General features: G+C 37.3%; 2 protein-coding genes across 2 annotated transcripts in view; one reads left to right on the forward strand and one right to left on the reverse strand.

The window, feature by feature from the left end:
* The window catches only part of LOC137241884 (uncharacterized), a 149069-nt gene that overhangs the window by 70974 nt on the left and 50687 nt on the right, over positions 1 to 27408 (reverse strand). Inside the window, exon 9 of the mRNA XM_067769244.1 lies at positions 4915 to 5133. Within this exon, the coding sequence (XP_067625345.1) occupies positions 4915 to 5133 (219 nt within the window). The remainder of the gene's footprint in view (positions 1 to 4914; positions 5134 to 27408) is intronic.
* Positions 3049 to 26816, forward strand: LOC137241130 (uncharacterized). The gene is made up of 5 exons (XM_067768401.1): positions 3049 to 3165; positions 25525 to 25751; positions 25812 to 25922; positions 26028 to 26132; positions 26393 to 26816. Exons 2-5 carry the CDS (start codon positions 25559 to 25561, stop codon positions 26509 to 26511), a joined length of 528 nt encoding a protein of 175 aa, XP_067624502.1. The 5' UTR covers positions 3049 to 3165; positions 25525 to 25558; the 3' UTR covers positions 26512 to 26816.

The following is a 27408-nucleotide window of genomic DNA, read 5'->3' on the forward strand; positions in this document are numbered from 1 at the left end:
TGGAAAATAAACGCTTCTGTGCGCGTGAATTACCAGCACTGTGGAAAATAGTGATTTTTTATACAATTAGTGCCTTTTTTATACAATTAAAATACATGTTTCATTTGTTGCACTACTTTAAAAATGAATATTGCGCAGTGTTTTTGAGCCGTGTATTGCAAAATTTTCATTTGCACGAATTTTTTTGTTTTATATTTGCGCATGGTTTTTGTGTCATGTATGGGCCGTATAATGTTTGTATCTTTGTCGACGATATGTAACATTTCTAGAGTGAAACGTTTGTTGTTCTTGGTGGATAATCTTTGTTTCTTCAAAATTTGGTGTATGTGCTCTCATTTTACAGTGCATCATGAGTGCTGTTTTTTGACTCATTGAGCCTTGCCATAGTGTTTATGTAGGAACAAGCAAACAAAAATTGAAAAGTAGACTTGCCCAACACAAGTCGGATTTAAAACATTGCCATAATGTAATGAATCAAAAAACAGCACTCATGATGCACTGTAAAATGAGAGCACATACACCAAATTTTGAAGAAACAAAGATTCTCCAGCAAGAACAACATTATAGTAAACGTTTCACTCTAGAAATGTTACATATCGTCGACAAAGATACAAACATTAGGCTCAATTATAAGACAGATATAGCGAACTGCGCGCACAGCTACAAATATTTACTTTCCAACAAGACAGTACACAGCTCCACGTCAGACAGAGCAGACGTGTAAATAAATGCAATGTATGTACATATATTTTGTTCAATTTTATAATTTTTAATATGTGCAATTGTCAATGTTTTATTTTATTTTGTTTTGATTTTGTCAATAGTTACGCCCTGAAGACGGTTACCGGAAGAGTAGCCGAAATATATTGGTAGTAAAACTTAAACATATTGTGTTTTACTCAATTTGACCTGAAGCCAGCTTTAAACAAAATAAGTAATTAATTAAGAGGTCGCCAAAAATCACAATTATAGAAAAACAGAAAATAAATAAAAATAACATAAAAAAATGTTAAGCACTCCACCTTTATATTTTTAATTCTCATAAAAATTTTTGCAATTTCTATGTCAAAATTTAAAAATCAAAGTTTAACAAGAATATGTCTTTATATAAGGGGAAAATTTTCTCTGATTTTTGTCACTTTATATAAAGTAAGTGCTTAAATTTTTTTTATTTTATTTTTATTTTCTCCTTTTCTTACATTTTCTCGGTGTCTTAACCTATCTGTTAAGTTTTACGGTTGCAGCTCAATGAAAAACTTACATAAAAATCAATCCCAAAATTCCCTCCGTTCCGTTTGATTTTTCTAAATATCTCAGTCCGTGCGCCCCCTAGCGATACTTTTTGTATTGTGTCATCGACCTCTGAATTAAGCTCTAAATTTTCAGTCTCTAGCTCATCGAGAAGTTACCTAAAACCCGGTTTCAAATTTCCAAATATTATCTAATTTTTCGATCCGTGCGCCACCTAACGGAATTTTTTTCTCCTTTTGTTCCTTTGTCAAGGAGTCTTAACCTGTCTCTGAGGTTTCATGTTTGTAGCTCAATGAGTCGTTACTTTAAAATCCATCTCGAAACACCAAATTTCCAAATTCTTATCTAAATATTTCGATCCGTGCGCCACCTAACGGATTGCTTTTCTCCTTTTCTTAAAATTTCTAGGCGTTTTATCCTATCTAAGAAGTTTTGCAGTTGTAGCTCAATGAGAACTTACATAAAAATCAATCCCAAATTCCCTCCGTTCCGTTTGATTTTTCTAAATATCTCAGTCCGTGCGCCCCCTAGCGATACTTTTTGTATTGTGTCATCGACTGTCATCGACCTCTGAATTAAGCTCTAAATTTTCAGCCTCCAGCTCATCGAGAAGTTACCTAAAACCCGGTATCAAATTTCCAAATTATTATCTAACTTTTCGATCCGTGCGCCACCTAACGAAATTTTTTTCTGCTTTTGTTCCTTTGTCACGGTGTCTTAACCTGTCTCTGAGGTTTCATGTTTTTAGCTCAATGAGTAGTTACTTTAAAATCCATCTCGAAACACCAAATTTCCAAATTCTTATCTAAATATTTCGATCCGTGCGCCACCTAACGGATTGCTTTTCTCCTTTTCTTAAAATTTCTCGGCGTTTTATCCTATCTGTGAAGTTTTACAGTTGTAGCTCAATGAGAACTTACATAAAAATCAATCCCAAATTCCCTCCGTTAAGTACGATTTTTCCAAATATCTCATCCAGTGCGCCTCCTAGCGAATCTTTTTATATCGTGTTATCGGCTGTCATCGACCTCTGAATTAAGTTTGAAATTTCAAGTCTCTACCTCATCGAGAACTTACTTAAAAGCTGGTTTGAAAATTTTCAAATTCTTATCTAGTTATTTCGATCCGTGTGCCACTCACGGTGTTCTAACCTATGTGTAAAGTTTCACGTTTGTAGCTCAGTGAGAAGCTACTTAAAAATCGATTGCAAGATTTGTATGAAAAGTGGACAAACATTCAACCGACCTAATATAAAGGAAGTAAAAAGGGAAATTTAACTGACGCAATTTACAAAAAATTTCCACTGCCATTTCTTTGTTCGTTGCTGTATGTATGGTCCTCATTAAATGCTAACACGAAGGTCAAAAATATGACCCACAAATTTTGATTCCGACTTGAAATGGTTAAGGGGTGGCGTACAGAGATAATTTTAAACTATCTATGTGGGCTCAAACAATTTTAATTTATATATATATATATATATAATATATTAAAATATCTATAAATATACAGTGTCCTTAATCATCATCAATCGGCCCAAACATTCAGAGTGATATTTTTGTCTTTGGTATTACCATTTGAAGATGTGAGACTAGAAAAAATCGTTAACTTAATTTATAAGGACTACCCTAAAGTATATGTAAGCGCCATTCCGAAGCACTGAGAGCACCAATTGCGATCTAAAATTTCCTATTTATATTTTTCTTTTTGTTTAAAAAGATACATACTTAAGTATATAAAATATTTAAATTGCACTATTTTTTTTATTCAAACTAGTTTGCATTGAGAAAAGTTAGATTAAAGGTCGCTTGGCAAATCATCATCTGTTATATGTGATTCAGTAAAGTAGGTGTTGCCGGTTTCTAGAGTAAATAAAGGCATTTGTTGAGAAGCTAGGCCTTAAAAATGTCAGAGGTAAAAGTAAATTCGCCATCTTCTTTTCACCGAAAAATGTATTTGAGGTATTCACGAGATTTTCATTGCTTACATTTTCATATGCTTCCACTCAGTCATCGATTCTATATAGTGGTAACACGCTGTTTTCTATAAATTTCGTTTCGTTTTTGTCACTCTCTTCTGCAGTCATACACAGCCGAAATAACTACACCAGTTTTTGATAAACAATTTTTTTATTGTATTTTTTTTTTTGCAATTTACTTATTCTAAGATCTTTTCTTTTTGGCTTCCTTATATTTGTTCTTTTATTTACGGAAGTCAAACAAAATTCTTTTGTTTTCTTTCATCTTAGCATTTGTCACATTAGCACGAACATTTTCGCCACCACTGTACACAAGGTATGCGATCTGCTGCATAAACTCAATCAAATGCGTATTTTCGCTCATTTTTTCTTTTTTGTTGTCATAATGCATTCATAAGCGTTGCACGACTTTTTTTGGTCGCAATATTTTGAGCGGGTCGATTTTTTTTAAAGCCCGATCTGGAGTTTGTGCTTGTCAATCTTGTTTATATGCTTTTTTGTGCGCACAACCACATTACGGGTTCTACATACTTGCACGACTGTAGTAAAATTTCAACTATTTTATTTTAAATAATTTTTGTTTTATATTTAACTCTCTGCTATTCACGATCGTCTCACAGAGCGGTCGTTTATGGTGGAGGGTTTGTTTTTTCATGATCAAAAATAAAAGATTCAAGAGAGGATATGCCAAGATTGTTTGTCTGTGGTTGGAGGTTGATTAGCGCACCACTTTGATTTCATTACGTATCCCCGCTTATCTCTATGTATGTATGTGTTTGGGTATAGTTGTAAACAGGCCGCATTAACCCTCAACGGGTCCCTAGGAAACCATCAATTTGGGGGCCCTTTTTTCATGTTCGTTCCCTTCACTTTCCGATTAAAAATACAAACTTATATCTTTTATAAAAATTTTATTGTCACAATGTAATAATATCAATAAAATTACTATCTACATTTTAAACATGTCGTTTTCTACATTTGTTTTCGTAAAATTCATCAATATCGATTTTGTGCAATAAATCTGACTCTATGCAAAGTATACCTAACATCTTGAGTCGCTCTTGTCGCGTTGTAGCTCTTTCAGCAGCTTTGATTCTTTTTAATTGCGAGAAGGATCGTTCGGCAGAACAATTTGTGATCATTAATGTTAAAAAAATCCGAAGAGCTATTTCCGTGCTAAGAAATAAATCGGCTAATTGATCTTCCATTAGAATCTTATACAAATGACTATGAGTTTTTTGTGTATCAGTGTATCTGGAGTTCGCGTAACATTGGAATTGTTTCATTTCAATAAAAAATTCTTCCAAATCTCTAGAATAAAAACGAACTAAGTTATTTAAAGCTTCGTGGAGGTCTCCATCACTTAGAGAAAAGTTGATAAGAAATGCAAATCTCTCTGAAACTTCCATATACACCTCCTCACGTCGTTTGATTTCACTGTGAAGATTTTGATGCTTTCGAGTAAACCTTTTGTCCTAAAATCATCGTGAGGCGAAAATTCTACTTCTGGACTTCTGGAGCATTTCCGTCTTTTCTGTAGAACCTACACCAGGTAATAATTGTTTTGTTTTTTCATCGAAATCATTGAAATTTTCACGGAATGAAACTAAACTCTCTTCTAACAATCCGTACAAAAAACCACACGTTTACAAATCTGTCTTTTCACTTTGCAATGACTTACTCACTGAACGCATAGCAGTCAAAATAGAGCTCCATAAAATCAACATCAAACCAAATTCGAATTTTTGCATTTTATTCACGATACACGTTGCCTCATAACGAGTATCAGTATTTTGTGATTTATCATAAGCAATGATTTCTGGAGCCTCTAAAATGATATCAAATGAATCGTAAACTGCATTCGTCGCATTCGAATGTGGTTCCCAGCGTGTAGTTGACAGTGTCTTCAAAGTTTCATAATTGTTAATTTATTTTTTAATACGCCCCAACGATAGGTGGAAGCGGAAAAAATTATATAATGTCTGCATAATGGCGAAAAAATCTACTGCATAAAAACAGTACTTCACAGCATCATCTACAACCAAATTAAAGGAATGCGCGGAACTGGGAACATAGATCGCATTCTCATTCAAACTCAATATTCTTGCTTGCACACCTTTATACTTCCCGGATATGTTTAATACGTTGTCATATTATTGTCCTCTACAGGTTTGAGTATCTCAACCACAATCTTCAGTAAGAAACTTTAAAGTTTGATTCGCTAGACTTTTACCAGTATGAGCTTCCATTATAAACCTTTTTTATTATTCAATATACTCTCCTTTCACTTCGATACACTTCTTTGCAGCTAATACAATTTGTCAAATGGGTCGGAAATGTCCTTTTTAGGAACCTTGTCTAGTTTGTCGGTCGTCGCCTTTTGAATGCGGTCAATTGAGTTTTATTTATTTGAGTAAAATTTATTTTCAGTTCTTATTATATTTTTCTTTCACTCTCTAGAATTTTATGTTTGTCAAGTCTTTTTTATTTTTTGGTGGCCCAGGCAACTGCCTATTCTGCCTACCTGTTCATCCGGCCCTGGCTATTCACGATCGTCTCACAGAGCGATCGTTTATGGTGCGGGGCTTGTTTTTTATGATCAAAAATAAAAGAGTCAAAAGTCAAGAGAGGATATGCCAAGATTGTTGATCTGTGGTTCGTGGTTGATTGGCGCACCACTTTGATTTCATTACGTATCCCCGCATGTCTCTATGTATGTGTTTGGGTATAGTTGTAAAGAAGTACTGTTTACGAAAGACAATATTTTCCCGCCAAGGAAATCTTTTATGTGTATTGATTAAAGGTGCGGATTTTTGACTTCGATACCGAAAAGCCGAAACATTCGCTCGCTTTTGACGTCTGACTCTGATGGATGCGTCAGAATGAACTTTCTCATATATCATTCAACGCCATTTTATGCATGACAATAACATCGCCACAATCACTCAAGATGTTGCTCCTATAAATATAAAGGAACTTCAGACTTAGCAATTGAAAGAGTTTTCGCGAAGCACTGTTGTAAACATTCTCACTATCCAAAAAAAATACTTGCTAACATATTTTGTCTGCTATTATTTTGTTAAAATGCAATTTTTAACTGTGCAAAACTTTGGAAAAGTACTAAAGAGTGGAAAAATAATTTCACTGGCAAATGTCGAGTTCTTCTAATGCTTTACGTCTAGCAAAAGTTAAAGATTTCCAAATTTATATTGCAGATGGCGCCAGTGTCGCTCCATTTCGTTGAACTGTAACTGTGACGCGGTCATGACTTCGGTTCGTAGAAAATGTTTAAACATTTAAGCTTAATATCCACATCAAAAGAAAATTCCATATAAAAAAAACACGCTCAAGAAAAATTTTGAGCGCAGGACCCTTTGCTCCTCCAAACCTCACATCCTACATCTGCTGTCACTGGCAAGGTCTACTTTAAAACAATATGACGCCAGAAGGCAGTGTCCAGTGTGAACATCCATCATGAGCGTACAGTCCTCTTTTTCAATGATAACAGTAAATTCGTTAGTCTAAGTTTGTAAGACCTTCACATAATTCAAATGCAAATTATTATGAACTATATAAATACATATATTTTACAAAGAAAATCATTTACAAATTTTCAATATTCATTGGATCGGCAGTGTACATAAATCAAACTAAAACAACTCGATACCGACACCAGTAAACTCAATTCATCACATCACTATTATTGACTCTCGCGTTGTTGCTGATCAATATTCAGTTCAAGTCAGGTAGGAATTGGCTGTTGTGTTTTTACTTCCTTTATATTAGGTCGGCTGAATGTTTGTCCGCTTTTCATACAAATATGGCAATCGATTTTTAAGTAACTTCTCATTCAGCTACAAACGTGAAACTTTGCACATAGGTTAGAAAACCGTGACAATGCAACAAAAGGAAAAAAATCCGTTAGGTGGCGCACGGATCGAAATAATTAGATAGGAATTTGAAAATTTTCAAACCAGCTTTTAAGTAACTTCACGATGAGCTAGAGACTTGAAATTTCAAACTTAATTCAGAGGTCGATAACAGCCGATGACACGATACAAAACGATTCGCTAGGGGGCGCACGGGATGAGATATTTAGAAAAATCGTACGAAACGGAGGAAATTTTGGGATTGATTTTGATGTAAATTCTCATTGAGCTACAACTGTAACACTTCATAGATAGAATATGACGCCGAGTAAATTTAAGAAAAGGAGAAAAGCAATCCGTTATGTGGCGCACGGATCGAAATATTTAGATAAGAATTTGGAAATTTGATGTTTCGAGATCGATTTTAAAGTAATTACTCATTGAGCTACAAACATGAAACTTCAGAGACAGGTTAAGACACCGTGACGAAGGAAAAAAAGGAGAAAAATATTCCGTTAGATGGCGCACGGATCGAAAAAATTAGATAATAATTTTGAAATTTGAAACTGGGTTTTAGTTAACTTCTCGATGAGCTAGAGGCTAAAAATTTAGAGCTTAATTCAGTGGTCGACTACATCCGATGGCACAATACAAAAAGTATCACTAGGGGGCGCACGGACTGAGATATTTAGAAAAATCAAACGGTACGGTGGGAATTTTGGGATTGATTTTTATGTAAGTTCTCATTGAGCTGCAAGCGTAAAACCCAACAGTTAGGTTAAGACACCGAGAAAATGTAAGAAAAGGAGAAAATAAAAATAAAATAAAAAAATGTTAAGCACTTCCTTTATATAAATGGACAAAAATCAATTCATCACATCACTATTATTGACTCTCGCGTTGTTGCTGATCAATATTCAGTTCAAGTCAGGTAGGAATTGGCTGTTGTGTTTTTACTTCCTTTATATTAGGTCGGCTGAATGTTTGTCCGCTTTTCATACAAATATGGCAATCGATTTTTAAGTAACTTCTCATTCAGCTACAAACGTGAAACTTTGCACATAGGTTAGAAAACCGTGACAATGCAACAAAAGGAAAAAAATCCGTTAGGTGGCGCACGGATCGAAATAATTAGATAGGAATTTGAAAATTTTCAAACCAGCTTTTAAGTAACTTCACGATGAGCTAGAGACTTGAAATTTCAAACTTAATTCAGAGGTTGATAACAGCCGATGACACGATACAAAACGATTCGCTAGGGGGCGCACGGGATGAGATATTTAGAAAAATCGTACGAAACGGAGGAAATTTTGGGATTGATTTTGATGTAAATTCTCATTGAGCTACAACTGTAACACTTCATAGATAGAATATGACGCCGAGTAAATTTAAGAAAAGGAGAAAAGCAATCCGTTATGTGGCGCACGGATCGAAATATTTAGATAAGAATTTGGAAATTTGATGTTTCGAGATCGATTTTAAAGTAATTACTCATTGAGCTACAAACATGAAACTTCAGAGACAGGTTAAGACACCGTGACGAAGGAAAAAAAGGAGAAAAATATTCCGTTAGATGGCGCACGGATCGAAAAAATTAGATAATAATTTTGAAATTTGAAACTGGGTTTTAGTTAACTTCTCGATGAGCTAGAGGCTAAAAATTTAGAGCTTAATTCAGTGGTCGATTACATCCGATGGCACAATACAAAAAGTATCGCTAGGGGGCGCACGGACTGAGATATTTAGAAAAATCAAACGGTACGGTGGGAATTTTGGGATTGATTTTTATGTAAGTTCTCATTGAGCTGCAAGCGTAAAACCCAACAGTTAGGTTAAGACACCGAGAAAATGTAAGAAAGGGAGAAAATAAAAATAAAATAAAAAAATGTTAAGCACTTCCTTTATATAAATGGACAAAAATCAGCGAAAAATTTCTCCTTATATAAAGACATTTTCTTGCTAAACTTTAATTTTCAAATTTTGACATAGAAATTGCAAAAATATTTATGAGAAGTAAAAATATAAAGGTGAAGGCGCAATTAAAATAAAAAATAAAAATAAATGTAAGGCGCGATAACCTCCGAAGAGATCTAAGGCCGAGCTTCTCTTCCAATTTCCGCCGTGCCCCTCTTGATTTTCCCTACAAATTGGCCGGACGGGACCTACATCTTTTATGCCGACTCCGAACGGCATCTGCAAGGCAGATGAGTTTTCACTGAGAGCTTTTCATGGCAGAAATACACTCGGAGCGCTTGCCAAACACTGCTGAGGGGCGACCCCGGTTAGAAATATTTTCTTCTAATTGAAAAACCTTATTTATAAAATTTTGATATTGCTTTGCCCGGGGTGTGAACCCAGGGCTTACGGTGTGGTAGGCGGAGCACGCTACCATCACACTAAGGTGGCCGCCGAGTGAAGCGCAATTGATTGACTAATAACATCTCCTTTCCTACCAACTTTCTAATCCAAGTCTGTTATATTTTTACTTCTCATAAATAACTTTGCAATTTCTATGTCAAAATTTAAAAATCAAAGTTTAGCAAGAATGTTTCTTTATATAAGGACACATTTTTCGCCCATTTTGTCCATTTATATAAAGGAAGTGCTTAAAATATTTTTATTTAATTTTTTATTATTTTGCCTTTTATATACTCAAAACTTGTTTGACATATAAGTACCCTGTCGGGATTTCGGCTAGCCACAAATAAGTTTTTAGTTGACTTTACATGGAATAAACTGACTATTTTTGCTTGGTGCTGGCCTAGGAGGTAGTGGACTAAATCAGCCTTTGCATGACTTCTTTGCTGACTATAAACTAACCTTTATAAGTTAGTTGCAAATTGGGGTTAATTTGGGGAATCCAACTTATTATTGGCGGCCGCCATGGTGTGGTGGTAGCATACTTCGCGTACCACACACAAAGCAACATCAGCAAGAAACAAATTCTTTTCAATTAGATAAAGTTTTTCTAAGCGGGGTTGCCCCTCGGCATGGATTTGGCAAGCACACCGAGGGTAGGTAGGTAGGTAGGTTGAACTGGCCGGTCACATAGACTGATTGAGTCCGTAGTGTTACCAGAAGTTTGTTTTAACGACCAAACTGAAAAACCCTATCAAAAACCAGGACCTATGTTATAAAATAACTCCGTCCTCTTGGCAAATACTAGAAGCTTCCTAGGACTTAAGCCACTTGCTGCTTCTAGATCTGACAGCTGTATCACTCCTAATAGCTGGAGTCTTAGCCTGGCAAGTGCAGGGCACGAGCACAGAACGTGCTCGATCGTTTCCTCCTCCAACCCGCACTTCCTACATCTGCTATCACTGACCAAGCCTAATCTAAAGGCATGTGACGCCAGAAGGCCGTGTCCAGTCAGAATACCCGTCATGAGTCTACAGTCCTCTCTTTTTATACTAAGTTGAGCAGAGCTCACAGAGTATATTAAGTTTGATTGGATAACGGTTGGTTGTACATATATAAAGGAATCGAGATAGATATAGACCTCCATATATCAAAATAATCAGGATCGAAAAAAATTTTGATTGAGCCATGTCCGTCCGTCCGTTAACACGATAACTTGAGTAAATTTTGAGGTATCTTGATGAAATTTGGTATGTAGGTTCCTGAGCACTCATCTCAGATCGCTATTTAAAATGAACGATATCGGACTATAAACACGCCCACTTTTTCGATATCGAAAATTTCGAAAAACCGAAAAAGTGCGATAATTCATTACAAAAGACAGATAAAGCGACGAAACTTGGTAGATGAGTTGAAATTATGACGAAGAATAGAAAATTAGTAAAATTTTTGACATTTGGCGTGGCACCGCCTACTTTTAAAAGAAGGTAATTTAAAACTTTTGCAAGCTGTAATTTGGCAGTCGTTGAAGATATCATGATGAAATTTGGCAGGAACGTTACTCCTATTACTATATGTACGCTTTATAAAAATTAGCAAAAGCGGAGAAGGACCACGCCCACTTTTAAAAAAAATTTTTTTTAAAGTAAAATTTTAACAAAAAATTTAATATTGTTACGAATATTAGCAAAACTAAGGAGTGCTGCCATTTCCAGGCCGATGCTAAGCAGTGACGTGAATTCACATCAATAATTCAATCATTATGTATCTACATAAACGAATCAATAATTGCGTCTACACATATGTACACATTCCGACGAGCACCATTTACATACAAGGCAGCGAGAGATGAGATGTCACACACAGATGAATTTACTTATACGCTTATGTGTGTGCCGGAGACTGTAAACTACAAACTCACATATGTACATCTGAGAAGCGCTAAAAAGTAGACAATTGTAAACAAGTAGAAACTATATGAGAACTATACACACACGAATATAGTTGGTAAGTTCTGGAAATGGAAGAGCCTAGAAGTATGCAGCGTAAACTATAAAAGCGGGGCAGGCGAGTAAGAAGTAATTCAGTTTGACTTGAGCTATCAATCAGTTTGATTAAGCACGCTATCTGGCGGCCAATAGTAGAGTTTCATTTGAGTTATCAATCAGTTTGGTTATTAAGCCAGCGAGTAGCAAAGTATAAGTGTTATTGTGAAGTACTTAATAAAGGCCATTTTTTTCCATCATTCAATATTGGAGTTATTTATTCAACAGTTTAGTGATTCGAACTTAGCAGAGGATTGCAAATAAGAGGATTTGCAGCAAATTCGTTACAATTGGTGTCAGAAGAGGAATTGTTGAATAAATTCCAAAGGACAACAAGGACATGGCAAAGTTCAGTGAATTGAAGATCCAGCAACTAAAGAAGTCGTTGGAGACCCGTGGATTGAATACAAGCGGCGTTAAACTTGAACTTCAGGCACCGCTACGAGAGGCAATGGAAGCAGAAGGAATTGATGTGGAAGAGCATGTCCTTCATCTTGATGGCGAGGAGACAACAAAAATTGAAGAGAAAAACGAAACATCGCAAACGGTTACCAGCACAGACGTGAACGTGATATTGGCTGCAATATCTGCACAAACGTCGACAGTAACATCGAAAATTGAAGCACAAGAAACACGTATTTCAGAAATGTCGACACAAATTTCTTCACAAATGGAATCGCAGGAAACCCGTATAACATCCAAGATGGAAACTCAACTGGAAGAACAGAAGACATATATGGCATCCCAACTGGAATCGCAGGAGACACGCATAACATCAAAGATGGAAGAACAAGAAGAGCGCTTATCATTACAGGTGGCAAACATGTCTTCACAGTTAGAAGCACAGGAAGCAAGGGTAACATCAAAGCTGGAAGCGCAGGATGCAAAAATCGCTCAACTTCAGGCAGAAGTCGATGATTTGAAGGGTCGTATGGAGCAGTTACAATTAAATCGTCCAGCAGTTTCAGCGAGTAATCCAAAGGTAAAAACACCATCCTTTGACGGTTCTGTTCCTTTCCAGGTCTTTAAGCTACAGTTTGAGAAGACCGCAGCAGTGAACAACTGGAATGTGGAAGATAAAGTTGCCGCGCTCTTCGTAGCATTGAAAGGACCAGCTGCCGAAATCTTACAGACTATTCCAGAGTACGAACGGAACAGTTATGACGCATTGATGGCTGCTGTAGAACGGCGATACGGAAGCGAACACAGAAAACAGATATTTCAAATAGAATTGCAAAACCGCTACCAAAAAGCTAACGAGACTTTGCAGGAGTTTGCTTCAGATGTTGAAAGGTTGGCTCATCTCGTAAATGCGGACGCACCCGTGGAATACACCGAGAGGGTAAAAATCCAGAGTTTTATAAATGGCATACGAGACGTGGAAACGAAGCGAGCTACATACGCAAACCCAAAGCCAACATTCGCAGAAACGGTGTCACAAGTTCTGATTCAGGAAACAGCGTCGCTTCTGTGTAAGCCAGTTTTCAAAGCACGCCGTGTGGAAGTAGAAAGGCCAGAGTGGGTAGACGCAATATTGGAGGTGCTGAAAGGATCGCAAAAGCGGAGTGAAAAAGTTATCAAATGCGGGAAGTCCGGTCACATTGCACGTCATTGCGATCTTGGTCCTAATAGTTCCAACAATGTGGGTGGCCGTAAACGCAAAGCTGGAGGAGATGAGCAAGAGCGAGTAAGAGATAAAGAACGAAAACTTGCGCCGGCTATTGAATGTCCTGTGATTTCTGTGTCGCAAATTGGAAGGAAATCAAGCAGTCTTACCGTCAGAGGGAATGTGGATGGCAAGGAGCGTGTACTGACTGTACGGGCGCATCTCATTCCTTGATTCGATCTGATTTGGTCTACAAGAGAGTAAAGTCATTACCTGGAGCGGGGTTGCATACGGTCACAGGCGAATATAACCAAGTCCAGGGAGAAGTAATATGTGAAGTCCTAATTGGGAAGGTCATGGTTCTACACAAATTCGTTGTGGCGGAGATCGTTGATGAAGTTATATTGGGAGTGGATTTCTTGGTTGACCATGACATCAAGATCGATATGCAGAGAAGGGTGATGCATTATGAGAACCAAGATGTGCCACTTAACTTCAGTTTGGAAAAAGGGTTCAGCAGTAAGCGAGTGCTGGTGGAGGAGATTCGGCAGAGACCACGAAAGTCAAGGAAAGTAGATCGAGCAAAGGTTGATGGATCGAATGTGCCAAATAAAGCGAAATTAAAAGTACCTCCGAGGAAAAGACCGGCATCAACAAACCCTAATGGACGCACTAAAATGACTGAAAGAATTTTTCAGAAAGAATGCAAGGATGGTTTCAAGCCAGCGCGCACTTTTGTTGGGAAACGTCGGAACGATACTGAGTATGTGAAGCCAATCCGTCAAGAACAAGCTCTACAAAGTAGTTCTTCATTGGCCAAGCAACAGAGAGCGAGAGAACGATCCAGAATAATGAGTAGTAAGATGGAACACAGGTACGACAGGGAAAATAATTCGGAAGGTTTCCGGAATGGAGATTTGGTACTGTTAAACAACCCTCACCGTCGGAAAGGTGTTCCAGCCCAATTTCGGTGCAGTTGGGAAGGCCCGTACAAAGTTGTGAAGAAGATCAGTGATACCATCTACCGCATACAAACCACTGGGAAACCACGGATTAGAAGGGTGGTACATTTGGAGATGCTAGCGGCGTTTAGATTGGGAAATTTGTCTGATCGGGACGATCAGACTTAGGTGGAGGGCAGTGTTACGAATATTAGCAAAACTAAGGAGTGCTGCCATTTACAGGCCGATGCTAAGCAGTGACGTGAATTCACATCAATAATTCAATCATTATGTATCTACATAAACGAATCAATAATTGCGTCTACACATATGTACACATTCCGACGAGCAACATTTACATACAAGGCAGCGAGAGATGAGATGTCACACACAGATGAATTTACTTATACGCTTATGTGTGTGCGGGAGACTGTAAACTACAAACTCACATATGTACATCTGAGAAGCGCTAAAAAGTAGACAATTGTAAACAAGTAGAAACTATATGAGAACTATACACACACGAATATAGTTGGTAAGTTCTGGAAATGGAAGAGCCTAGAAGTATGTAGCGTAAACTATAAAAGCGGGGCAGGCGAGTAAGAAGTAATTCAGTTTGAGTTGAGCTATCAATCAGTTTGATTAAGCACGCGATCTGGCGGCCAATAGTAGAGTTTCATTTGAGTTATCAATCAGTTTGGTTATTAAGCCAGCGAGTAGCAAAGTATAAGTGTTATTGTGAAGTACTTAATAAAGGCCATTTTTTCCCATCATTCAATATCGGAGTTATTTATTCAAGAGTTTAGTGATTCGAACTTAGCAGAGGATTGCAAATAAGAGGATTTGCAGCAAATTCGTTACAATATCTTTACAGTATATAAGTAAATTATGTCAACATTCAACTCCAGTAATGATGTGGTACAACAAAATACAAAAATAAAAGAAAATTTCAAAATGGGCGTGGCTCCGCCCTTTTTCATTTAATTTGTCTAGGATACTTTTAACGCCATAACTCGAACAAAAATTAACCAATCCTTTTGAAATTTGGTAGGGGCATAGATTTTATGACGTTAACTGTTTTCTGTGAAAATGGGCGGAATCGGTTGATGCCACGCCCAGTTTTTATACACAGTCGTCCGTCTGTCCTTCCGCATGGCCGTTAACACGATAACTTGAGCAAAAATCGACATATCTTTAATGAACTTAGTTCACGTGCTTATTTGAACTCACTTTATCTTGGTATGAAAAATGAACGAAATCCGACTATGACCACGCCCACTTTTTCGATATTGAAAATTACGAAAAATGAAAAAAATGCCATAATTCTATACCAAATACGAAAAAAGGGATGAATTGGATTGTTTAATTGACGCGAAATATAACTTTAGAAAAAACTTTATAAAATGGTTGTGACACCTACCATATTATGTAGAAGAAAATGAAAAAATTCTGCAGGGCGAAATAAAAAACCCTTAAAATCTTGGCAGGTATTACATATATAAATAAATTAGCGGTATCCAACAGATAATGTTCTGGGTCACCCTGGTCCACATTTTGGTCGATATCTGGAAAACGCCTTCACATATACAACTACCACCACTCCCTTTTAAAACTCTCATTAATCGAAAAGGCGAACACCTATAGAACGAAGGCCCACTCCCTTTTAAAAATACTCATTAACACCTTTCATTTGATACCCATATCGCACAAACAAAGTCCAGAGTCACCCCTGGTCCACCTTTATTGTGATACCTCGAAAAGGCGTCCACCTATAGAACTAAGGCCCACTCCCTTTTAAAATACTCATTAACTCCTTTAGTTTGATACCCATATTGCACAAACGAATTCTAGAGTCACCCCTGGCCCACCTTTATGGCGATATCTCGAAACGGCGTCTGCCTATGGAACTAAGGATTACTCCCTTTTAAAAAACTCATTAACACCTTTCTTTTGATACCCATATTGTACAAACAAATTCTAGGGTCACCCCTGCTCCACCTTTATGGCGATATCTCAAAACGGCGTCCACCTATGGAACTAAGGATTACTCCCTTTTAAAATACTCATTAACACCTTTCTTTTGATACCCATATTGTACAAACAAATTCTAGGGTCACCCTTGGTCCACCTTTATGGTGATATCTCGAAAATGCGACCACCTATACAACAACCACCACTCCCTTTTAAAACCCTCATTAATACCTTTAATTTGATGCCCATATCGTACAAACACATTCTTTAGTCACCCCTGGTCCACCTTTGTGGCGATATTTCGAAACGGCGTCCACCTATAGAACTAAGGCCCACTCCCTTTTAAAATACTCATTAACACCTTTCGTTTGATGCCCATATTGTACAAACAAATGCTAGGGTCACCCCTGCTCCACCTTTATGGCGATATCTCAAAACGGCGTCCACCTATGGAACTAAGGATTACTCCCTTTTAAAATACTCATTAACACCTTTCGTTTGATGCCCATATTGTACAAACAAATTCTAGGGTCACCCCTGGTCCACCTTTATGGCGATATCTTGAAACGGCGTCCACCTATGGAACTAAGGATTACTCCCTTTTAAAATACTCATTAACACCTCTCATTTGATATCCATATCGTACAAATACAATCTAGAGTCACCCCTGGTCCACCTTTATGGCGATATCTCGAAAAGGCGACCACCTATACAACAACCACCACGCCCTTTTAAAACCCCCATTAATACCTTTAATTTGATACCCATATCGTACAAACACATTCTAGAGTCACCCCTGGTCCACTTTTATGGCGATATTTCGAAACGGCATCCACCTATAGAACTAAGGCCCACTCCCTTTTAAAATACTCATTAACAACATTCGTTTGATGCCCATATTGTACAAACAAATTCTAGGGTCACCCCTGGTCCACCTTTATGGCGATATCTCGAAACGGCGTCCACCTATGGAACTAAGGATTACTCCCTTTTAAAATACTCATTAACACCTTTCATTTGATACCCATATCGTACAAACGCATTCTAGAGTCAACCCTGATCCACCTTTATGGCTATATCCCTAAATGGCGTCCACCTATAGAACTATGGCCCAATCCCTCATAAAATACTCTTTAATGCCTTTCATTTGATACGCATGTCATACAAACACATTCCCTCGGTTCATTTTCATACATGGTTATTTTCCCTTATGTTGTCGCGATAGCTCTCAACTGAGTATGTAATGTTCGGTTACACCCGAACTTAACCTTCCTTACTTGTTAATGATAGAAGCAACTGTGTTAGTCTAAGGTTGTAAGACCTACACATAATCTTCGACACTTTACAGCCCCTCGCTTGAACCCACTCCTTTCCCGCTTGGTCGATCATGTGCACCTCTCGCCTTCGCTTAATCTCGCCCAATCTAATTGGGACATCTACGGAGCAAGCTTCAAGGGATGCGCCCTTTTCAGCTAGTTCGTCCGCTTTTTCATTCCCATCTATTCCCATATGCCCTGGGACCCAATACAGATGTATGCTTCTCCCTGTCCCGATTCTCTCCAGAGACTGCTTACACTCTAATAGGCATTTAGATGCTGTGCTATGCGAGATTATTGCCTTAATTGCTGCTTGACTGTCAATATAAAAGTTAACACGGTTACAGCTTAAGCTATTATCCTCCACGATTTCTACTGCTTTGGTTACGGCTAATATTCCCGCTTGGAAAAGGCTACAGTAATCCGGCAGCCTGTAGGATCTGCTTATTTCCGGATCAGCGCAGTATATCGCAGAACCTACTCCTTCCACTAATTTGGAACCATCGGTGTACACATGTATCGCCTCGTGCGCCATTTGCGCACCCTTGCGCCAACCGTCCACCTCTATTGTGGCCTTAAGATCTCCCTCGAAGCGCAGATAGGGAATCATGTAGTCTGTTCGTCTTGTGATTGATGACGCTATACTACTATGGCCATATGGTCGGCGCTCAAGCTGCCCCGAAGCACCGAGCCTGGTTGCGGTCATTAACGCTTTGTTCTTTGCTACCAGGTCTACAGGTGGGATGTGCAGAATGGCATACAGTGCTGCCGTCGGGGTTGTTTTCAGGGCTCCCGTAATGCTAAGCATCGATAGTCTGCATACCCCCTCAAATTTTTTGAGGTATGTTGTTTTTTGTGTGGCTTTCCACCAAACAAGAACTCCATAGTATAGAATAGGGCTTACAATCGCTGTAAAAACCCAATGAGAAAGAGAGGACGATAGACCCCACGTACACCCCAGCATTCTTTTACATGCATAGAGTGCCGTTGAGGCCTTCTTGATCCTCTCCTCCACGTTGAGCTTCCATGACTTCCAGTGACTGTCTAGGATGATTCCTAGATATTTTGTGCAAGGTTTTTCCTGTAAGGTCACCCCTCCTAACTTAGGCCTGGCCCAAATTGGGACCTCGTACCTCTTTGTAAATAAGACCATATCCGTCTTCTACGCATTGACTTTCAACCCGACATTAGATGCCCAGGTATGAATATCCCGAAGCGCCCGATCCATCAAAGAACTAATCGTTGGAAGGCACTTTCCACTTATGACAATTGCAACGTCATCTGCGTAAGCCGTAAGTTTTACGGGTCCCTCATCGAATTGCCTGAGCAGTTGGTTGATGACCAGCGTCCACAGCAGAGGTGATAGCACCCCTCCCTGCGGCGTGCCCCTGTCCACTGATTTCGTGGCCTCGTACAATCCCAATTGTGATGTAATCTTTCTGCAATTTAACATGCAGCATAATTAAGACCATCCATAATCGCCCATTTTGCAACATTATTGAAAGCCCCGGCAATGTCCAAGAAGACTCCTAGAGCATACTCCTTATATTCCAGGGATTTCTCTATGCTTATTACCACCCTATGCAATGCGGTGTCTACCGACTTGCCTTTGGTGTACGCATGCTGTGTTGTGGAGAACAGCTTTTCATCCACGTTGGACTTTATGTACACACCGAGGGTATTTCTGCAATGAAAAGCTTCTCAGTGTAAACTCATGTGTCTTGCAGATGCCGGTCGGAGTCGACATAAAACAAATAGGTCTCATCCCGCCAATTGGTAGGAAAAATTAAAAGGCGAAAGACAAAAATTGGAAGAAAAGCTCGGCCTAAAATCTCTTTGGATGTTATCGCTCTTTAAAATTATAATTCGTTGTATCTTCACAATTATCTGAAGCTGATATTCAATATTTACCTACTATAGAGGTTCTATGTATCAAGAAATCGACGAAGAAGAGTTAAGGGAACTGCCAGTAAATTGGGAGTGGGAGTGGAATTTGGATTGAAAGTGGTAATAGGAATGAGAGTGGGCGTGGGATTGGGAGTTGGAGTCGGATTTAGAGGTGGTGGTTGAAGTAAGGGGGAAGTGCGAGTGGGGATGGGAGTGAAAGTAGGAGTGGGAGTAAGAGGCGGAGTGGAAGAGTGAAGTAGGATGCGAAATGAATGGAGGCAAAGTGAATTATGGAAGGACGGAAGCAACAGGGAGAAATAGAAGATAAAGTAGATGAGGATGGGATAGGTAGTAATAAGGAGAAGGAATAACTACTTTCCTACGATAGGCAAACCAAGTTTAAGCAGGACAGCGTCTGCTGGTTACGCTTATAATAAATATATTAGACAAAAGAAAATACTCACATTCACGATCGCAAGGAGGTGTATGCAGGGCTTAAGGGTGTAATTTAAGAATATTGTCACGGATATTAACATCACTAAGTTATACCATCACTAAGGCGATGCCAAGGCCACGATAAGCAGTATTTACGTCAATAATCAAATCATGTATACACATATATAAGGCAGCCGAAAGATGTCACACACAGATGCATTTACTTATACGCCTATGTATGCGCGAGAGACTGTAAACTACAAACATTCACATCAATAATTCAATCATTATGTATCTACATAAACGAATAAATAATTGCGTCTACACATATGTACGTATACGAGCAGCGGAGCGGCAATGCACAAACACATGCATATATCTTATCTGAGGTGTCACAAGAGAGAGCAATAATTTGTGCACGTAGTTGTGGCTGGCGATTTTGTAGCCGAAACTAACTAGTAACTTCTGAAAATCGAAGAGCCTAGAAGTATGCAGCGTAAACTATAAAAGCGGGGTAGGCGAGTAAGAAGTAATTCAGTTTGATTTGAGATTTGGATTAAGCGCTATCTAGCGAGCTATAGCAGTATTATTTTGAATAGTAGAGTTTCATTTGAGCTGTCATTCAGTTTGGTTATTTAGTAAGCTATCCGTTGCAAAGTACAAGTGTTATTGTGAAGTATTTTAATAAAGGCCATTTTGCATTATTACATATTGGAGTTATTTATTCAACAGTTTAGCGAGACGAACTTAGCAGAGGGTTGCAAATAAGAGGATTTGCAGCAAATTCGTTACAATATCTTAAATTAAGCCTCGCTTTATATCTCGCAAACATTGTGTAGCAAGATATACGCACTAACCTGGGTCGATTTGTATGGACGAAAGTTAACCGATATCGCGCCAATGATTTTGCGATAGGATTTGGGCTCAGGAAAAAAAATTCCACAACGCATACCCAAAAAAATAATTTTCGAGGGTGCGAAAAAAAATGGGGAAAGAGTAATTTTTTCGACCAAAACCCTCCCCAAAAACCCAAAAAATATTTTTTGTTTTTTTACTTTTTGGGTTTGGGGATAGTTTTGGTCGAAAAATTGATCCTTTCGCCATTTTTTTTTCACAGGCTCGAAAATTATTTTTTTGGGTATGCGCAGTGGAACTTTTTTTCCTGAGCCCAAATCCTATCGAAAAATCGATGGCGCGATATCGGTTAATAAATCAACCCAGTCTAATACACAGCCATAATCATCTGTCAGGCAAAGCAGCGCAACAAAGCGCTATATGTAAAACCGCCCTTACGGTGCTGTGAAGCAAGTAAAATTCAATAACGACTTATAAGCTTTCCACTATAGAAATGTCTCCAACAGAAGTAAAATTTTCGGTTTGCGCCTTCGGATTATTAATACCGAGGACACAGTGCGCTTTTAAAGCTTGTTCCGAAATTTATAGAAGTGTTTAGCAGCCAACGCCTGTTGTAAATTATGTATTACAGGAAAAGTATCGATATAAGTAAGAATCGATACTTTCTGTCCGATACCTTGTAGATATCGATACCTTTTTCGACACTTTCTCGAACAACGTCAAAAAGAGAAATAAATAAAAAAAACTCAGAAAGTTTCCATACAAAAGTTTTCGACGAAAAATAACCCATAGTGCTGTATTCTTCAAGAAATTCTGAATTAAGGCGTCCTTCAAAGAAACTCTGTTAAAATTTTGTTCATTCTGTCATTTGGTGAGGTATTTTGGAAAGTTCTTTAAATTTACATGGGCCATCAAACCGATGAAGGCAGTCGCCTACTTTGCCTTCGATCTATTCCAGCTCTGCAAATATGTAAGTACTAAGGAATTCCTTCAATCATATATATTATTTCTAATTGCTGTCCCTTTTCGCTCTTATTTGAAATCCAAATCTATAAATAAAGTTTTGGTTGTAAAGATGGAGATTCGGGCTATTAGCGAGCTTTGGGAAATTTTGGTCGTAGTGCTTTTGTTTAGCTATATTTTATTAAAATAATTTGTTAAGAATAAACGATTGTGAGCACACAAAGAAATCTATTTGGACTATGGCACTATTGTGAATATTTGCACTGCCTTACCGGCTGTTTTAATTGATGATAGAACAGCTGATTTCTGTTGATATTTGATAAGAGACTTTTAGATTGGTGCGCAAGATGCGCACGGGTCCGGCTCGTTTACATATACTTTTGCATGCACAATTAGTTGATAAATAATGTTAAAACGCTATGCATAGCATCGACAAAATCAGCTAGTTCTAGTAAGCTTAAAGCATTATTAACATTTCGGTACTGTTATTAACATTCATTATTAACATTTCTTTCAAGGAGACCAGATTAGTTTTTATGCTGGCGAAGTATTCGAGAGGAAAGTTCTTCAAAAGATTAATGTATTCTAAGGTATTCTTTTCAAAACTCATCTGTGGAAGCATCTTCGTCGGCAGCACAGGATGGAAAAATAAAAATATATGAGTTCTCTTCGTGTTTCCATTTTGCCTTGCATATAAGGAGTACGCCTTAGGTTTATTCTTAGATATTGCCGGCGCTTTCAAAAATGTCTTTCTGCGGTATACTGCGCTGATTCGGAAATAAATATACCCTCTAAACTGCCAGATAACTATGTTGTTTTTCAGTCGGAAGTAGTAGCCGCGACTAAAGCACTAGAAATAGGAAAACAGTGTAAACTGCTGCTACGTCAGATTTTACATTGACAACCAAGCTGCTATTAAAGCAACTTTCTCTCAGAGCACAACATCTACAAGTGTATTAGAGTGTAAGCCATATCTGAAAAGAATCGGGATAAGGAGATATGTATATATACCTATATTAAACTCCTGATCATATAAGAATAGATAGAATTGAAATACCGGATGAGCTATCTGAACAAGGCGCAGCCCTCGAAGCTTGTATTGTAGACGACCCAATGAGATAGGGCGGGATTAAAAGAAGGTGAGAGTTACACATGATCGACCAGCAGGAATGACATGGAATTAGTGCGGGCCTGAAAGAGTGTAAGATTATGCGTAGTTCTTGCAACATTAGAATAGCAAAGTTACTCTTATCATTGAGAGGCGGGGCTGTAGGTTCATGATTTGTATTCTAACTGAACAGTGCCTTCTGCAATCCCATGCTTTTAAATTAGGCCTTGTCGGTGATAGCAGATGTAGAAAGTGCGGGGTTGGAGGCAGAAACGACCAAGCACCTTTTGTGCTCGCGCCCTGCGCGGGCCAGGTGAAGACTCCAGCTATTAGAAGTGCTACTCCTATTATCTCCTAGCTATCAGATCTAGAAGCAGCAAGAAGCTTATTTCCTATAAAGTATCTAGTATTTATTTTATGACACAGGTCCTGTGTTTCATAACCTAAAAAAAAAAAAAAAAAAACTCCAAGTACATACCAAAAGCTTATGTTAAGGAATAACTTCGTCCCCTTGGCAAATACTAGAAGTTTTTCTCGATATCTTGCAATTGCGCCGCTCCTTGTAGCTGGAACCTTCATCTCGCGAGCGCAGAACACTGACACGGACACGGACACAAAACGCGTTCAACCGTTTCTTCTTGCAGTTCGCGCTTTCTATATCTGATCTAGGAGGTTGCCACTGCTTACTTTTCAACAATCGCTTAGAGATAAGTTGAGCTATGTGATCAATTTCCCAGGTCAATTGAAGCTATAGCGATTAAAGAACTATAAAAAAGTAACTGTTCACAATAGATTTGGAACCGTTTCCACTATTCCAAAAAAGTATAACCCGACGATCCTTCCAGACTATCTGCGTAACAAATTGCCTCCAAGTCATCTAGCCGTTCAGGCGTGATTGAATCACTAAGGCAAGCATTTGGACGTCCGAACATCTCCAAATTGATTTGCATCAAGCTATTATAAAATAATAAAAAAAAATTGTAAAGGGTATAGCAGAAAATATATGGTGAATGGGCCCCCAGATTGTAACCTATATCGGAGGTTATGTTCCAAAAACTACTCGATGAACAAAGTCTATCCATGCACTTTTCAGGACCGGCTTGCCCTTCGACCTGGAAATATTAAGCAAGATATGCGTATAAGTAACTTTTTCTCCAAAAAATTATATCTCGGAAACGAAAATTGCTAGATGGATCAAATCAACGCGAGGCTTTAGGCCATTTCACGAGGCATGTTACCCAGTTTTTTTTTTAAATTTAGGAATATATTTTTCATTAAAAATGTTAAAGGACAAAAATATAAAACTATTTTTTTTAACGATCCCTGAGAGCTACAATGACTAAAAAAAATATGTTAGTCGCCTTAATGTCCGCTCTTACTCAAAGAAAGTTCGCGACGAAAAAATTGGTGCAACAGTTGGGAAAAAAATAAAATGTAATTTACCCGCAATAACTTTCCATTTTATTAAAGTAATTCTTTTCAAAACATTCACTGTGGAGACTGGAAATATGTATGTATATTCATGGCGCGACCAGTCTTTTGTAAGTAAAAATTGATACATCGTATTTTTGCTTTTGTCCTTTTACATTTCTAATGAAAAATATATTCCTAAAATTAAAAAAAAAAAAAATTGGATAACATGCCTCGTTAAATGACCTAAAGCCTCGGGTTTATTTGATCCCTCTAGCAATTTGAGTTTGCGAGATATAATTTTTGAAAAAGTTACTCATACGCATATTTTGCTTAATATCTCCAAGGGCAAAGGGCAAGCCGGTCCTGAAAAGTCCATGGATAGAGTTTGTTCGTCGAGTAGTTTTTGAAACGTAACCTCCGATATAGGTTACTATCTGGGGCACACTTCCGCTACACCCTTTCTAAAGATTCTTGATTGACTAGTAGACAAATTTTAAAACAAAAGTGGTGGAAAACGTTGTCGAAGTGTACAAAGAGATGTCTAAGTTTTTGCGAACTGTTTTTATAGCTTTAAAAAGTAGAAACCAGTTTTGAAAATTAATAATTTTTTTTTTTTTTTTTTTTTGAAATTTTAAACTAAAAATAAAAAAAAGTAGCCTTTCAAATTTAAAACTAGCAATGCGCATCTTGAGTAGTTTAAAAATAGTCTGGAATTAAAAAAAATAATTGTCCGCCGAAATTTATTTATATAACGCGACCACATTTATTTTTAATACTTAGATTAAACAAATTTCAAAAATATGTGTTTGGGAAAAAAAAATTTAAAAAATCCATAACTAAAAATTTAAAACATTAACTTCTGGAAAAAATTTCTAACAATTAAAAAAAAATTTCTAAAAATTAAAAAAAATTTCTTCAAAACCGTAACTTCGGAAAAAATTTCATAAACTTTAAAAAAGTAGAAAAATATTCAAAACACTAAAAAAAAAAAAAACTTAAAACTACGCAGTCCAAACACCAAACGAAAAAAAATTTAAAAACGATGCCTTCGGGAAAACGAGTTTTAAAAACTAAACATAAATTCAAAAATTTTAAAAACTGGAGAAAAAATTCTTAAACTTTGCCTTCTGGAAAAATATTGTAACTAAACAATTTCTTTTTAGACTATGCCTTCGGGCATATATGTAATACTTCTATATTGCTAGAAAACACAAAGTACATTCCCCAACATCAAAGTGCAGAAATATAAAAAATAGAAAAAGAAATTCGATGAACGAATGTACCTGAAATGACAATTTAGCTTTGAAAAATACATGAGCGTATCAAGCATTCATTGTGAAATTGGTTATTGTTGGAAAATATTTTAATCGGTTATTGTTGGAAATAATTTAAATTTAAAATAAAAACTATTAAAAAAAATGCCGAGATTATGCTATTTCTGCAAAAATCATACACATAAAGAGAGGCGCCTACATGCGTCAGTAAATCACATCCCTTTATGAAATAATTAAAACATTTTCCATTTCAGTATACCCAAATATGCTGTGCTTAGGGGAAAGTGGATGGAAGCATGCGGTATTGAAGATACATACCGGCGTATGATTTACGTTTGTTCTAAACATTTTAAAACAAGCGATTATATAGGTTGGAGGTATATGAAGAAGGATGCTTTCCCTTCTATTAATATGCCCCATAAATTAGTTGAGTTTGAATCAACAACGAGTTTTGTAGCTGATGGCGTAGATATTGATTCCGGTGAGTAAGGACTATTTTTGTTTTTTTTATTTGCATAACAATTATGCTATCTTATTTTAGATATAGTTACATCGACTACATACATACATAATGAGTGTCAGGACTTATCAGAGGTTGGATTTACACCCAGTGCAATCATGGAGCTTACGCCTAGCATGGATATTACTTTTGGTAGGAGTGTATTATTTATGTTTATCCGGTTCATACAATTGATTTTCGTATAAACCACAAATCCATTTTTCCATATACAGAAAAGGCTTTTATATTTTATTTTAGATATTGTTACCGTGAGTGATCCCTATCAACTTTGGCAACATTATCAACCGCTGCCGCCAAGCATGGAATTCATTGAGTTACCTCCAAGCATGACTATTGATTGTAGTAAGAAAGTATTTTCGTGTATAATTTCCATCCAAAAAAATGAGTTCGAATTTCTTAATAGCTGTGGGATGCTGTAACTACTTAGCTACAATTTTGATATCGTATTTTCGACACTTGCTGCCTTTAAATATTGATATCCCTTGTTTGCGGCTCGAAAAATATTAAGAAGTTACTGAATTCCACTACGTATATGCAAAGGCAGGATTGTTATAGACCGTGCAAAAAAAAAATTTACTACTTTTCTTTGATCGTCATTCCAGATATATTATCATTGCCAACACCGCATCAACCTTTATTTTGTGAGATACCGCACTTCTCAAAAGTTGGATCTGAACCATGCACGAACTTTCAAAATGGTAAAAACATATTTTGTATGTAGTGATTTTTTTTTTTTGTGACAGCATAACCAAACCCCGAAGGTTTAGGGGAGTATTACTTATGTAACAGCCTTTCCGCATATTAATTCGGCACACTCCGGTATTAGAACTTAATTTGGCTTGTGCCACTGCCTACTATGTGTTTCACAGCATTATTCTACCTTCGACTTCATACGAGACATAACGATGAAACTACTGCTCGAATTTCTTTGTGGAATACGCACTGGACGTGACGAAGTTAGGAGTTTCTCTTCAATGGAGGAGTGTCCTTAGATAAGACATTATGGTTTTGATCGGAGATTGTTATTATAGGGCAACCTGCCACCTAAACTCTCTAACAATCAATAGTTAGGCGAACAAAGTTTATACTCTCAATGCACTAAGCACAACTTAGAAAAAAGGAGCAATACTTGTATAAAAATTAAATTCTATTTTAGATAATGCAACAGTGTATACTGAAAATAAACGTTATTTTAAAGATCCTCGCTATGCTAGCGAAATTTGTCTCGAAGACTTTGCAACTCCTCGTCGAGCGAAACGTACTATAAAGCTAGTAAAGAACGCATTAAATAGGAAAAATAAAATAATCAAATATTTGCAAGATAAAAAACGGCATTTACGAAAAAAAAGTGAAATCTTTGGAGGAGCTAGTTACCCATTTACGAGAGAAAAATCTTATAAATTCTGATGCCGAAAAAATAATAGTAAAGTATATGCATTAATTATGTTAGAAACGTAACACCTCAGAAAAGTTTTGGGATTCTTCAACATGTAATGGCTTTGTGGTGTTACGTTTTTATGATTGTAATACATATGCTTTAATGTGAATGTCGTTTAAATAGGATTTCCTACCAGATAAAATAAAGCAAATGGTGTCAAGAAAGCTACAAGGAGAGAAA

This window comes from Eurosta solidaginis, chromosome 2, assembly GCF_040869045.1.
Source record: "Eurosta solidaginis isolate ZX-2024a chromosome 2, ASM4086904v1, whole genome shotgun sequence".
Taxonomy (NCBI): domain Eukaryota; kingdom Metazoa; phylum Arthropoda; class Insecta; order Diptera; family Tephritidae; genus Eurosta; species Eurosta solidaginis.